The sequence below is a fragment of the Notamacropus eugenii genome, chromosome 1 (assembly GCF_028372415.1).
Source record: "Notamacropus eugenii isolate mMacEug1 chromosome 1, mMacEug1.pri_v2, whole genome shotgun sequence".
NCBI lineage: Eukaryota > Metazoa > Chordata > Mammalia > Diprotodontia > Macropodidae > Notamacropus > Notamacropus eugenii.
The window spans coordinates 150,738,352-150,754,538 of NC_092872.1; the positions used below are offsets into that span (position 1 = coordinate 150,738,352).

Sequence of the window (16,187 nt, forward strand, 5' to 3'; positions counted from 1 at the left end):
GTAAGCATTTCTGCAAGTGGCAGTATTCTAGGATTCTTAACATAGAGTCGCTGAACTAAGATATTTAAAATACTTTGTTAACTGTATTTCAGTGTGACTGGTTTTCTTCTTAATTTGACATATGTTATTTTATGCATCTAAAAACATTCTGAGAAGAGGTTGATAGATTTCACCTGACTACAAAATGGGTCAATGAATATAAAAAAGGTTAAAAATCCTCTAAGAGATATATGTAGAATCAAGACATCTAAATTTGAATCTCACCTTCAACTAACTATGGAATAGCCAAGTCCTTGGCTCTCAGAGCTTCCATTTTCTCATTTAAAAAAATAAGTATAATAATTCCTGGATTGAAGTGAAAGTGTTTTTTATACCTTAAAGCATGAGTATTAAATCTGTTAGAAGAATCTAATCTGCCTTGGTAATCAGACTATAAGCATTAAATAAGAATAACTTCCCATATATGTTGAAGTAGCAGGCTAGAAAAATAAATGCCCAGATATATTCTACATTGCAGTAGCAACAACACCATCAATACATTATAACTAAGCCACATTCGAACATGAGCCAATGAGGCATAACTGGAAGCCAGAAAGACCAGCTCATATATGTAAATCCATGTGACTCTGTGCATATTACTGGATCTCTTCATTCTCTAGGTAACTCTCCAAAATTCTAAGTTGCAGAGAAGGTGCCCTTTATTAATGAAATCACAGGTTCAGGTCTTATCCCCGTACTAATATTGAGGCTCCCTACTATTGCATCCTTTAGCTTCGAGTCTAGTACAGCTTAGTGCCCAATAGGAGTCTTTGTTCTTCACTTGAGTGAAGACATCCCAGAGGGATGCTAACCACTTTATACAGACGTTTCACAGATTTATAGCAAAAAGACATCAAGTTAATTGTTCCATCTAGATGACTCTGAAATGAAAAAAGGAAAAGAAAAAGATCTTGATGGTTTTCTTTCTGCACTTTCAGTCTAGCTCCTGTAAGTTCAAAGTCCTCATCCTACTAGTTTACTCAGAATTAGTTAGATAAGCTTCAAAAATGCTGTGGACAAACAATTGGAATGGAGACTTCATCTTAAAAAAGTTTAAGACAAATTCAGTTGGTGGAGGAGAAGGGCTGTCTTCAGACCACTATCTGCTAGTGTATCCAAATATTCTTCAATGGCCCATTCCCCACAAACACTCAAGCCTCAGATATAAAACAGCCAGTGTTTGAGCTCCTCATTTTGGCTTCCCAGAAATCTCTCTTCCATTTATAGCATCCTTGCTATGGGTCTAACTAAGTAAGAGCACTGATTTTAAAGCATGGGAGCCTGAGTTCAAATCCTGACTGGGCTCCTTATTTCTGATATGACCTTAGGCAAGTGACTTAAGCTCTGTGGGATCTCTGCTTTCTCTTCTGTGAAACGAGGGGGTTGGACTGGATGATCTCTCTGGCCCCTTTGGGTCCACGTATGAGCTTTGAACTCAGTGCACCCAGTGATGTTTTGCCCCAGTCATGGAGCAATTTTGCTCCATGGAGCCACTTGATGATGTTACGTGAAGTATCACTGTATAGAAACATGAGTAAAGTTTAAGGCAAGGAGTCAAACTATCATGAAGATTATACTGAGGCTTTACAAATAAAGTATACCTCCTTACAAATTATTTAGCCCACAGAATTACATCAGTAATTGTTGGCCTATTCTGTTTCACTTCACTTGAAGGGTCTGTGATATTTCCAGTCTGGTTACTTCTTCCACCTGTACAGACTGAACCTCCTCCCTTCTCCCACCCATGACTTGGTAGATATAGTCTTCCACAATTACCATAGTCAAGAGTCATTACTCTTTGATTAGCCTGATCATGAGCCTTTCTAGGTTGGTCCTGGAGTGATAGACTTGTGGCTTATAAATATGAAAGTTTTTTGGTTTGATAGGATCTATCAGAGCCTGTGCTAAATACACTGGCTTAGCCTTTGAAAAATCAGCATCACTTCCACACTACCACAAGGTTTCAGAAGGAGACTTGCATGGTGGCAGTATATTCATGGCATTAAAAACATATAATCTCCTTCTATCATTTTCACCTTTACTTTAACACAATATTTATATTTTTAATCTCTTCTCTTAGGTCACTGTGTTCCGAATGGGTTCGGAAGGTCAACAGGATATTGAAATGGCAATTTTAACTGCTCTGCTAAAGGGTGAGTTCTTCAGAAAATCATGATTCACTTAATTTCAATTCAACATGTCGGAAACACTTTCTTTGTGCCTAACATTTGGTTTTTGATTGTGAGAGAGTAGTGCTATCAGTATTCAAGCTCACTATATTCCTTTTCCTTTCATAAAAAATTTTGTCTGTTGAGGTAAATTCTGAGCTAACCAGCTTGATTAAAGTTAGCCCATGAATCTCAGACTTTTAAAGCAGAAAGGGGCCCTAAAGTTTACCTCATTATTCCAATATCCTCATTTTAAATGAATAGACTCAGAGTTGTAATTTTATGTGCCTAAGGTAAGTAAGTTGTGGCCTCTGGACTGAAACACAAGTCTAGACTGTCCATCCATTTAAGGTTTTTGCCAGCACACCAAATTATAGTAGAAACTTCATGAAAATATGTTTTCTTATGGATTTAACATGCAAGCAAAAAGAGCCTTGAGAAGGTTTACTTCATCCTAAAACCAGAGTCAGTTTTTGCGTCATTAATTAATTAATTAGATCTTATTCCAGGCTATCCTTTGTCAAGCACACTATCTAATTAGTATAATTGGTCCATGCTGTATATGTCAATGGTTCAATGAATTCGTGATCTCATTGATACATTGGTACTCTTTTCAGTGGTACATATCATAATCTATGCCTTCTTATCCCTTTGTAAATTCAGAAATTAATTAATGAGCATTTATTAAATCCTTACTATGTGTCAAGCACTATGGTAGGTGTTGTGGATACGAATACTAAAAAAATGAAATCATCTCTCATATATCTTATAAGAGCTTATGTTCTTTTTTAAAAATTATTCAAGATAAACACTTTCCTGTCATTAAAATTTGCTTCATTTATATGTGAAGCTACATTTGCAAATGAAATACCTGAAATAACCTATGATGAAATATGATTAGTAATTAATAATTCCTACAAAAAATGTGATGAACAATCATTTCTTACAAAGACAATTTGCCTTTAACACATTTACAAATGTATTTAGTTCCAAAAATGGGTAAATTTTACTATAAAAAAATTCTTAATATACACATACTTTTCTCTGAAAATAAGCTCTTCTAGAAAAAAGTAGGGTATAACTGGTTCTTGTTTCAATAACCTTGCTCACTTGTGGGTCGTCAAAACAAGAAACTACTATCATGTGATTTAAATAGTTTAGGCAGCCTGCACAAACCATAGCAATGGAGCGTGGCTAACTTATTCATATTAATTATGCCATCACTCTTTAAAGTAAGGGCTGCTTGAATGAGATAAATGCTTACTTTGTCTTCGGCCAGTCAATAGCAACAAACATTAGAAATTCATAGAGGATTTCAAAGTTTTTCTAAATCTAGTCTTCTTTCTTTTAAATAAATGTGCTCTCTCTATATGCCTATATGGCACATTTATTTGAGCTGGAAGAATATCTGTACACACATATGCACACACATAAACATACCTATATCACACATATGTGTATGTATATACATACATGCATACATATGTACATACATGCATGCATATATTTGAGATCAGATCTCCCTATCTTACCCAGGCTTGAAGTACAATGGAGACTCATGGTCTCAGTCTCAATACTGATACACATAAGACCTTTACCTGTTCTTTTTTTTTTCCCCAACGTGAGATGGTTTGCCCTTCCTTAAGCAGCATGGTGGCCTTCTGTTCCTAGGAGCTCACCACATAGGTTGACAGGCTTAGTGCAGTCATCCATTTAGCATTAGCCCTAATGCCTAAACTCAAGCAATTCAGCAGCTACTTCTCCAGCAGCAGTGCCCCCCATATTTAGCTAAGTGGGTCAACTTCACACTGACCATTCTTTTTCTACAGGAGCTATAGAAAACTCTCTCACTTTTGACCCACTCAGTGACCCAAATTGCTTCTTCAGTATCAAGTCTCCTACTGATCATTTACTTGGAAATAGGAAGTAAGTTATTTTTGCTTCTTCAGGTACAAATGCATCAGCTCCTGATCAGTTGAGTTTGGCTCTTGCCTGGAACCGTGTTGACATTGCACGAAGTCAAATCTTTGTCTTTGGACCACACTGGCCGGTGAGAATACCTTTTTCTTCCCCTAATCAGAATATTTTATGCTATTTTATTCAAATGACTGATCATTGTTGGTCTCATCACATAAGTCATGTCAACATTTCTTAGTCGTATTTCATGTTCCAATTTGTCATGACATTAGGATTAAACAGAAATATTATGCTTTCTCTACAGGGGCCCAATGGACTTTGTATGTGAAAAGCAAAAAGTAATGTGTAATTTTCAGATCCAAACCAACCTTCTTAAAGAAATAAACAGGAAAAATGATCCTTAAATATTTTACTTATCAGTTTTGAAAATATTATCCTTTTAAAGTAAAGACATAGACTAAAAAAAAGTAGCCCATCAAAAATCAAGTACAATTCATCTCGAGGGTTTTTTAAGTAAAATAACTGTATTGTCTGAAATAAATATAATGTATTTATAGTATTTTTATTTGTTTTACTTTTTTGAATTAAGAAAAAAATTAATGCAAAAACTTTAAATAAGGTGAATATTTTCAGAGTAAGAGAGTGCAGTGTGTTTATTACATTTCCTAAAATTAAGCCCAGTTGTCCAATCCATTCAAATATTCTAGTTTAATTCCTTTACAGTCCTCTAGTTCTTAACCTTTTGGAAAATGAGGAGAAAAGAAATTGCTATAGGACTGAAAAATATTGACATGGATGATACATGAAAGCTCCATTATCTCTACTTTCAATGACTTATGAAAATATCATACAGTCCTCTACCTCTTTGGGGTAGATTATATATTCTAGGCTGAAGAAAGAGATCTAGATAATCTCTGAAATATTCCTTCAATAAAATATTCAATCATAATCTGTTCAAAAACAATTCAACAAACATTTGTCAAATGGCTACAATCTCTGTACTAGGTGCTGAGGGGGATATACACATATCATAGTACTTGACCTCTAGAGATCTATAATTTAATTTGAGAAATAAGAAATGTATGTATATAGTGATAATGTAATTGTAATAGGAAATACAATGTGCAAAAGAAGTACAAGTGCATGCATACAACAATAATACAAATTTTAATAGAAAATTTGAAATAAATAAGAATAATACAAAGTACTCTGTGACAGTTTAGAAGAGGGACAGATCAGTGATACCTAGGGCAACTGGAAGCTTCATAAAGGAGGTAACAATTTGATATGGAAGGAGGTTCCTTCCAAACCATGGAGATTGGGGTGAAGGTATTCCAGGCATCAGGAAGCATGTAATTAATGACAAAAAAAAGGAAAAAATACAAGATGTGGACAGGCAAAAGTTCCAGGATGGGTGTAGCATAGGGTAGTAATATGGAACTAACATCACGTAGGACTGGAAAGAGGTAAGATGGCCTTGAATGACTGCCTAAGGAGTTTGGACTTTAACCGCTAGTCAATAGGTATCCATTGAAGGGTTCTGAAAAAGGAATGATATTATGACATCTTCCTTAGCAGAAATATGAATAGATCAGAAGAGAAGGCACCCATCATTTTTAGGAAGCTATTACAATAATCAGGCAGTTGTCCATGACAATGTATGTTGGAGAATTGGCAGTAGGAATGGGAAAAAAGAGTAGATCTAAAAGTTATTGTAGCAGTAGAGCAAAAAGACCTGGTAAAATAATTAGTCATAGGGAAGTGGAAGAACCAAAGATAACACTAAAATTTACAGCATGGGAGTCTCGATGAATGGTGGTGCCAGTGATAGAAATAAGAAAGTGATGATGATGATGATGACGACGATGATGATAGATTGGACCTATGATTTTATTGGTATAGGGAACTTCCAGATAAGGAAAATTCCTCTGCCAATGCAAGCTGGCCCCTTCTCTGCAACTTAAAGAGATGCCTGGAGTACCAAGAAGTTATATGACCTTCACACAGCTAATATGTGTCAGAGCAGGACTTGAACCCAGTCTTCCTGATTTTGAGGCCAGCATTCTATCCACTAATTCCCTCTACCTCCCTGTATACAGAGCATCCCAAAAGTCTTAGTTCAATTTTAAACCATTTCAACTACTAAAGCTTTGTGAGACCACCTGTATAGTACTTGGAGGTTTGCAAAGTGCTTTACATACCTTATCCCATTGGCTGAAAATTAGCATCTATTATGCATATTTGTAAGAGTGGTCCTTTGTGTAAATGCATGCCAATAAAAATGTGATGTCAATCTGAATACATACAACTACTGCCCATGGGAAAAACAAAGCAAATTGCCATATGTTATAAACGTAAGCTGTGTTAATAGGCAGGTTCCCAGTTTGCAGCACATTTGGTAGCAGACAGATCAATCTATCCTGACTATGTATGTGTGTTAAGCATGAACAGTGTGGAATTAATAACAGCCATTAAATTTTCCTTTGGGTAAATGTCAACTTCATAAAGCCTTCATAAAGGAGGTAACAACTTGATATGGAAGGAAGCAAATGTTTTTAACCAAACGTCTGTTGTTCAACGTAGCCTTTAGGAAGCCTGGCACCTCCTGATAGCAAAGTACCAGAGAAGGAAAAGAAATCTCCAACTGCTGCACCAGCCAAGGGGGGAAGAGGAAAAGGAAAAGGCAAAAAGAAGGGGAAAGTCAAAGAAGAAGTAGAAGAAGAAACTGATCCACGAAAGATTGAGCTTTTAAACTGGGTATGTAAACAATTTCTTTCAGATTTTTATTAATGTCAGAATGTTAGAACTTTAAGGGACTTATCTCATCCCAAATCTTCATTTTACAGATGAGGAAAGGAAATGCAGCTTTTTGGAGGGAGGAAAAATTTGTATTCTCATTATACAGTGTCCCAAAATCTTAATGTAGTTTTAGACTACAAAAGATTAGAACTATACTAAGACTTTTGGAATATATTGTACTGTGGTTTAAGTTTAGCAACTGAAAGAACCAGAGTTTATCCACTAACCTTTATGCTACAATGTTATCAGCACAAGGAAGATCCAAGGGAGAGTGCTTCACAGGTTTCTAAACCAAGGCCTTTTATTAATCTAAATTTTAGTAAAGACTTAACCTCTTGACTAGGCTATGTGTTAGAAAAATGAGTTATCCTTCTTCTCTCCCTTTGAGATAGTGTGTTTATTGCCCAAATGTAAGAAATTAGAATCAGTCTGAGAGTAACTTAAGAATCTAGGCAACAGGATAGCTTCAACCATAAAGTTGCTAGTTTCCCTTTGGGACCAGTGTTTCTCCTGAATGCCCTCTGTTTCCCCTTTCCTTAGGTCCTCTATGTCTGGAATTCATTCCCTCTTTGCTTCATTCCACACCTACCCTCCTCCAAGGCACAGACCAGGTGTCGCCTTGTTAGAATGTAAGCTTCTGGCTAATAGAGATTATTTCACTGCATTTATTAACTCTTGACATTACATATGATGCTTTATGTTTTGCAAAGCACTTTACAAATATTATCTCATCTTATCCTCTCAACAACCCTGGGAGATAGGTGCTAGAAGCAGACAGGTGTTAAGTGATTTGGCGCAGGTAGATGGAGCCCTGGACCTGAAATCAGGAAGACCTGAGTTCAAATCCAGCCTCTGACACATACTAGCTGTGTGACTTTTGGCAAGTCACTTAAACTCTATCTACCTCAATTCCCTCATCTTTAAAATGGGGATAATGATATCACTTACCTCTCAGGATTGTTGTAAAGATCAAACTAGATATGTGTAAAGTGCTTAGAATAGTGCCTGGCATATGGTAAGCTCCATACGAATGTTAGCTATCATAATCCTTGCCCTGGGTCACATGGCAATTTAGTGTCTAGGTCACAGTTGAACTCGGGTCTTCCTGACTCTAGGTTCAGCACATATTTGTTTTCCTTGATACCTAGCACAGTAGAACATAGGGCAGGACAATAAATAAAGACTTGTTGACTAGTTGAATGATGCCTCCTATAAGATGCCTAGATTTCCTGACTGCCCAGGTACTAGCACTCTCATCCCCTGCGAAATTGTTTTGTGTTACTTACTGTGGCTCACAAGTGTGGCTGTGATATTACCAGCCCCATCCCATTCCCCCAGGAGAATGTAAACTCTTTGAGGTTAGGAACTTTTTGTCCTTGTATCTGCTGTGCTCAACACAGAACCTTACATAGTTTAATAAATACCTGTTGAATTCCTCATTTGTTTATCCCCTTCTTTCCATAGGTGAATTCTCTAGAGCAAGCCATGTTGGATGCTTTGGTCTTAGATAGGGTGGACTTTGTGAAACTTCTTATTGAAAATGGAGTCAACATGCAGCACTTTCTCACCATTCCACGACTAGAAGAGCTTTATAACACAGTAAGTATGCAAAGCATATGGAGCGGAGTGAAGGCCTAAGGCCTAAAAGGACTTAGAAACACTTGTGTGGGAGAGGGTATTTCAATAGGGAGATAAGCAGCTGAATAGCTAGACTGTTCTATTAGGTTGGCATTCGAGCATTATAGGTGTGCTATGCCTAAGCATAAGTGTGTCCACACAAAGAATTGGGGGTAGAGCCCCGGTTCTAGGCTAGAGTTCTGTGAAGAGTGACTAAATGAGATTGTTTTTGTGGCATTCATCACAGAAATGGTTCAGCTTGTGGTACAATTCTTTAATACATTCTTGCCATTTAAAAACGAACCTACTGAACCAAATTCTCTCTAGTTATCATTTGGAAAGTTCTAGACTCTCTATTACTGATTGCAAGTCACTTGGGTAACACATACAATGAATCCTCTATATGTGCCAAGAGAATTTAGCTCAATATATTATTTTTAAGGTGATTTTATTTTTTTCCCCAAATTCTCTCCCTCTCACTGACCCCTCCCCAACCAACTGAAAAAGCAAGAAAAAGAAAATCCATTACAAATATGTATAGTCAAGCAAAACAAATCCCCATATTTGACTCAATATATTATTAATACTGTGCAAGGACACCAGGCAGAAGGGGATGTGCTCCATAGGGCACCCATTTTTCCATGGCGTTATAAGGAAAACCATAGAAACTCTTTAGTTGCATAGAGCACCATAGAGTTACTAGGAAAGTTTTTAAGTGGAACACTTTTCATTTATTTGTAGAATGTATATTTTCATAATTCTGTTTTTTAATTATAGTTTTATTCTCACCATTATCACAGTTGAATATAGCAGAGTATAGGTGAAGAAAGTATTGATAATGCATTCTCTCTGCAGCTCATCAGGACACACATTATAGCTTGCCCTTGTAGATAATTTTGTTCTTTATTTAACATGAATTCCTACACATTTAGCATTTGTTTACCATTATGAGACAGAGACAGCACCATAAAATATATAAACAGACAGTGACCTAATAATGAGGGATACTTAAGGATTAGAACAATTCATGGTCCAGTAGTTTAGGATTTTTGTTTAAGAGTTTAAGAAATAATACACTAAAAATGGCTGGATGGTTGTCTTTCAGAGGCTGGGCCCACCAAACACACTGCATTTGCTTGTAAGGGATGTGAAAAAGGTCAGTTCATTATTTTATACTCCTTAGTAATTTATGTTCCTTTACACAAAATGGATATTTTTCTTTCAATAACAAACTCAAATTTCAGAATTTAAGGCACAGAAGACATATAGCAACAACAGGGTAGGAAGTCAATTGTCCTAAGCATCTTTTCACATTAAAAAAAAACCTACAGAAAACTACAAAGGACTAGTTAGGAATATGTTACTTGGCATTAGTACACACAATGAATACTTGCTGACTGGTTGATTGAAAGAATAAGCTAGAGTTTGATTGACTGTATGGTTTTGGCCAGATACCACCAGTTGTTACTAATGCCAGCTTTCATTATCTAAAATTCTTGAGTATCAGTGACCTGAATCTTTTCAATCATTCAACACTTCTTCATATTAGAAACCTCATTCCTAAAGTTACTGTTCTGTTTTCATCTGTCACACCCATTCACTTCAGTTCCCTTATCCCTAGGCAAGGGCTACAAGCTTTATTTCTGTCATCTTTGGCTACCCTGACAATGGGATCAGAAATGACATTTATCCTCAACTGCTTGTCTCTAAATCCTTTGACAACATTCCTATTTTTCATTGATAGTAATTCTCATCTATTTATGCTTTATTTTTTTCCTTGGAGTTGTGTTCATTTCTTTGTCTCTTTTCTATTACCCTGTTCTGGCATGTTCTCATGCAACTAAAGGCTAGAGGATTTGGTTGGATTAACACAAAGGTGAATCACTGAACTAGAATGAAGTCTCTGGTAGAAAGGTAACTGATTAAAAACAGCTCTATAATTTACTTTAATATATAAATCCACCCACATAAAATGGTATCATTCAAGAGATGTAAGGTGCCTTATATGTTTTCTAGTTTGGTACTTATTAATAAGTTAGGGAACTGAGAGGCAAAGAGGTGACATAATTTGCCCAGAGTTAAAAGATGGAGAATGCATTAAAAATGTTCATAAACTCACTCACATTGTTCACATATACAGAATATATGTTTACAAATCACTTTCCTCATTAAAACCCCATGCAGGTATTATTAATTCCATGTTAGAGGTGAAGAAACTGGGACTCAGAATGGCAACGTGCCTGTGTTTACACAGCTAATATATGTATTGTTAACAGATTAAACCCAGGCTTTCTAATTATAATTCCAGCATTTTTCCCACTAGATTGCATTTATATCTACTATTCCCAGTATATACTCTCTGTGGTCATATTATAAAGGAAGAATATTTTCAATGTATAATCTCTACACAGTCATTCACATTCAGAATTTAATGAGCATTTCTTAAGTAGGCTCTGTGCTAGGTCCTGTAGACACAGTCAACAATGGAAAAGTCCCTGCCCTTTCAGAATTCACATTTCTGAAAATTTTCAGCCATAGAAAATTATTGAAAGGAAAACAGGGTGGCTTAGATAACATGATATCATGGAGACTAGCTAAAAAGAAGTATTATTTTAGTAGTCAATAATTCTGACCCATACTTGGATGAAGGAAAATCAAGTCAACAAGCATTTATTAAGTGCTGAGTATGTGCCACGTACTATGTTAAGAGCTGGTAATACAAATGTAAGCAGAAAGTTTAGTATCAGCACGCAAGGGGCTTCTGGGGAGGAGGAAAGGATCCAGCTGAGAGAAAGTCCAGGAGAAAAGTCAGGAGTGCAGCTTAGAAAGGAGTAAAGACATGGGTAGCCTCCTTAAAATGGAGGTTTTGAGAGGAATTAGCCAATCAGAGTAAGGGGTCTGAGGAGCAGAGAGTACTTTCCATGTGGGAAGTCCAGGGCTAAAGTGACCTTCAGGGTGAAGAAGTTTCTGGTACATTGTAGAGAAGGTCGAGGAGGAGATAGTCAGGAGCACAACCTAGAAAGGAATACATCCTAGGATATATTATCAAAATGATACACATGTTTGCTACAGACAAATCTGTAAAAACTCATTTCACATCATCTGAGTGAATACTGATCTCTTCTGTTACCTGCAGGTGGCTAATAAATCCATAATTCTCTCTTCTTACAACAGTTTGATCCGTTGTTTTTTTCAGAGGTAGGATACAGGAAGTCAGCTTTAGTATAGAAATAAATGAGCTATTCTTTGCCCCCTCTGCTAATGTTTACCACAGAGCTGATATCATTAGGGTGATACTTTGCATCTGTGAGTTGGCATGCATTCCATAAAGCTTTTGCCTTGTTTTTCTTCACACACCCCATACAAATAAAATTTCTTATCTTACAGGGAAACCTTCCACCAGACTATCACATTAGCCTGATAGATATTGGTCTTGTACTAGAATACCTCATGGGTGGGGCCTACCGCTGCAACTACACTCGGAAGAGTTTTCGGACCCTATACAACAACTTGTTTGGACCAAAGAGGGTAGGAATAATTTAATGATGCCATAGTCAGGGCTCGTTAGACTCGAAATCTGTTCGCTAATATATTCCTTTTAACTCTCATTCTTCTTGAGTCACAAGATATCCAAGTAAAAGTGGGCCAGATAGACTGTTATAGCACATACTACATTCCAGCTTGTTATCACAGTGTTGATAATCACCTGTATGAATTCATTAAGTCATTGAGCCATGACTTCTCTTTGCCTCTGTTTTGTCTATAAACCAAAGCAATAATGTTTTGTGCTGGTGCCTTAGGAGATTAGTGAGAAATCTATTAAGTGTATATACCATGCCATGCAAATTAACTCAAACAAGGTAGTAAAAGCTTAGAACAATCAGTCAATACCATGGAATAATTTAACTCAGAAAGGGAAGGATATCTGGTTGGCAAGGAACAAGATGCCAAGGCTCTGGGGCAGTAAAGGAAAAATATAGGAGCATGCTGACACCTCTACATCAGGGCAGGCAAATGCTGCAGTCGAGCTGCTCCGTGACTGCATGGGAGGACCATAGATTTTATAAGGAGGGAACAGGTTTTAATTCAGGTAAATCGGATTGATTTCCCAACTCTTTTTCATAGGTAGACAAATTGTGGGGAATTGTCAATGCATTCCCATATCATAGGAATGGGCATGGAATGTTCTAGCAAAGGACAGGGAAGAGAGGCTGAAAAATACAGGAGGAGGGGACAGGGGCAAATCAGAGACATTCTGCCCAAAGAGAGATTAGGATAATGTAAAAACCACATCAGACAGTAGAACCCTATGTGCACATTCGTATATGGTAGTTTTTCCTAACTGGCATGTTTCTAATTAGAAAGAAGCACCAGTGTTTACCACCATAGGAAGGCAGACTGTCACAGAGTGTAACCCTCGTATACAAACATGGCCATCAGTGTCAATGAGGTTAACGTCTGTGACCTCTCTACTTCTCCCTGCATCTGAGGCCTTCTTGAAATCTTATAGGACTTCCAGTGATATACTGAGATTAAAGCATTTCTCTTTTTTCTTGATGTTTCAATAAAATATCAATGAAAGGAAGCGTTTATTAAATTACAACAATATCTAATCAATTTGAGCTAGTCTGTCATGTAAAAGTCAAGACATTAAGCATATGAAAAAAATAATTAATTAGGAGATAATTCTAATCACAACTAATTGACTTTTTGTTTCTTTTAATGCAGCCTAAGGCCCTTAAACTTCTAGGGATGGAGGTGAGTTGGATTTTCCAAGACTAAGAGGTTAATTAAAACACTGCTGTCCAATGTTCTTGGTGCTTTTATATTCATTTAATGATAAATTTTGTCCACCAACATGTATGCATTGCTATTGATGAACTCTTCAGTCAGTTTTTTTAAAGTCTATTAAATGATCTGCTCACTAAATTTTTTTAATCAGGTGATATTACTGAATTATACCAAAAGAGTAGGAACAGAACATTGTTTATTTATTATTATAAAAGAAGCAGATGGAATTGCAGAACAAATTATGCAAATTCAAACACCCAAAATGTATTTTTACTGGTTTAAGAATGCCATTTAACACAAAAGATTGTGCTAAATTCTCAAGGTAAGTGTTTGGGTCTGAATTAAAATGAAATTGTTTACCAAATAAAATGACTAAAACACTGCACTAATAGCAATGTGGTTTTGTAGTGCTGAAATTTCTGAGCATTGTGCTCCCAACCAACCAATGCAAAAACATGGTAGCTAATTCTTTAAATTCATGTGCTTCCACAATCAACTGTGTCACTAAAAGAGTATTGCCATTATTAGAAATAGGAAGCAGGGGAAAGTTCTAAAGGGGTAAATGAAAAACAAAACACATTATCAATTCAGAATAAGGATATGTTGGTAAATATTTAACAACCAGATTTTTTTCTTGGAGAATAGGTACCACACACTTTCAGACTTAATTTGTATTATTAACATTTCAACGTCACTTATTCTTAAGCAGAAATAATCAACAAAAATAAACAAAACAAACAAACAAAAACCCAACCTCTGATTTGTAGCATTTGTGAGTTTCCAAGGTATAAAAGTTCACCCTGAAAATTTAAAAATTGATTCTCCTGAGCCTGCTGGAACTAGCTCCACCATTGATTCAGAGCCAACAGGTTTGGAATTCATGATCACTAGGAGATTTCTGGATTAATTTTAACCTTTGTTCCACATATTTCAAAAACAAAACAAAACATTACTAAACAAAATAATAACGCAAACAAGATAGAGGGAAAAGAAATGATCAGTCAACAAACATTATTATTAAGTGGCTCCTATATGCCAGGAAGCACAGCTAGGTGGCACAGTGGATAGAATATTGGGTCTAGAGTCAGGAAGACTCATCTTCATGAGTTCAAATCCAGTTTTATACTTACAAGCTGTGTGAACCTGAACAAGTCACTTAATCCTGTTTGCCTCAGCTTCCTCATCTATAAAATGGACTGGAGAAGAAAATGGCAAACCACTCCAGTATCTTTGCCAAGAAAACCCCAAATGGAAGAGGTGGACACGAATGAAATGACTCAACAACATGTGCTAGGAACTGAGCTTGAGTTCTGGAGATAAAAATACAGTGAAATGAAACAATATTTTTCTTCAAAAGAGCTTAGAATCTAACAAAAAGACAACAAAATACAGACTAAGTCTAAACAGAATAAGCACAGGGACAATAAAACAAATGGGAAGGACGGCACCAGCAATTGAGGGATCAGGAAAGGAGTCATATGAAACATAAGTGACTGGGCACAGCCTTGGAAGAAGAGAGGGATTCTATGAGAGAGAGGTGAGGAGGGAGGGGATTCCAGGCAGGAAACACCATCAGCATGAAGACACAGACATGATTCCGAGCAAAAAGAACAGAGAAGAGGCCAATTTTGCTGGATGAGAGAATGCAGAAGAATAATGTACATAAAGGCTGTAAAAATAGGTGGGGGCCAAATTATGGAAGGATTTCAAAAACTAAAAAGAGTGGTTTATATTTTATCCCAGAGGCGATAGGAAGGGAACTACTAAAGGTGATTTGAGTTAGAAAGTGACAAGGTTCACGTCTGTGCTAAAGGGAAATCCCTTTACAAGCACAAATCTATCACCCAAGACCCAAGACCATCTTTCACATAAGGCACTAGTTCTAGGCTCTAGTGGAACCAGGTTCAGTCCTGACAGAGCCTGAACTCTGAAAGGAAGGGCTAGGTGTTTTTCTCACCTCACACTTTCTGGTTTATGCTTCTGCTCCCCAGACATTTTCTTTTTTTTTTTTTTAATTTTAAATTAATTAATTTATTTAACTTTTAACATTCATTTTAATAAAATTTTGGGTTCCAAATTTTCTCCCCTTTTGTCCCCTCCCCCCCCCCAAACACCAAGCATTCTAATTGCCCCTATGACCAATTGGCTTTCTCTGCTATCATCCCTCTCTGCCCTTGTCTCCATCTTCTCTTTTGTCCTGTAGGGCCAGATAACTTTCTATACCCCTTTACCTGTATTTCTTATTTCCTAGTGGCAAGAACATTACTCGACAGTTGTTCCTAACACTTTGAATTCCAACTTCTTTACCTCCCTCCCTCCCCACCCCTTCCCTTTGGAGGGCAAGCAATTCAATATAGGCCAAATCTGTGTAGTTTTGCAAATGACTTCCATAATAGTTGTGTTGTATAAGACTAACTATATTTCCCTCCATCTTATCCTGTCCCCCATTACTTCTATTCCCTTTTGATCCTGTCCCTCCCCATGAGTGTCAACCTCAAATTGCTCCCTCCTCCCCAAGTCCTCCCTTCCATCATCCCCCCACCCTGCTTATCCCCTTATCCCCCACTTTCCTGTATTGTAAGATAGGTTTTCATACCAAAATGACTGTGCATTTTATTCCTTCCTTTAGTGGAATGTGATGAGAGTAAGCTTCATGTTTTTCTCTCACTTCTCTTTATCCCTCGACTAATAAGTCTTTTGCTTGCCTCTTTTATGAGAGATAATTTGCCCCTTTCCATTTCTCCCTTTCTCCTCCCAATATATTTCTCTCTCACTGCTTGATTTCATTTTTTTAAGATATGATCCCATCCTCTTCAATTCACTCTGTGCACTCTGCCTCTATGTGTGTGCGTGCGT

The 16,187-nt window shown here is 36.9% G+C and overlaps 1 protein-coding gene across 1 annotated transcript in view; it reads left to right on the plus strand.

Annotated features, from left to right (window-relative positions):
- Positions 1 to 16,187, plus strand: part of TRPM1 (transient receptor potential cation channel subfamily M member 1) — a 102,742-nt gene that overhangs the window by 24,883 nt on the left and 61,672 nt on the right. The window contains exons 9-15 of the mRNA XM_072616462.1: positions 2,120 to 2,192; positions 4,157 to 4,257; positions 6,708 to 6,881; positions 8,388 to 8,522; positions 9,646 to 9,696; positions 11,928 to 12,068; positions 13,269 to 13,298. Of these exons, the coding sequence (XP_072472563.1) occupies positions 2,120 to 2,192; positions 4,157 to 4,257; positions 6,708 to 6,881; positions 8,388 to 8,522; positions 9,646 to 9,696; positions 11,928 to 12,068; positions 13,269 to 13,298 (705 nt within the window). The remainder of the gene's footprint in view (positions 1 to 2,119; positions 2,193 to 4,156; positions 4,258 to 6,707; positions 6,882 to 8,387; positions 8,523 to 9,645; positions 9,697 to 11,927; positions 12,069 to 13,268; positions 13,299 to 16,187) is intronic.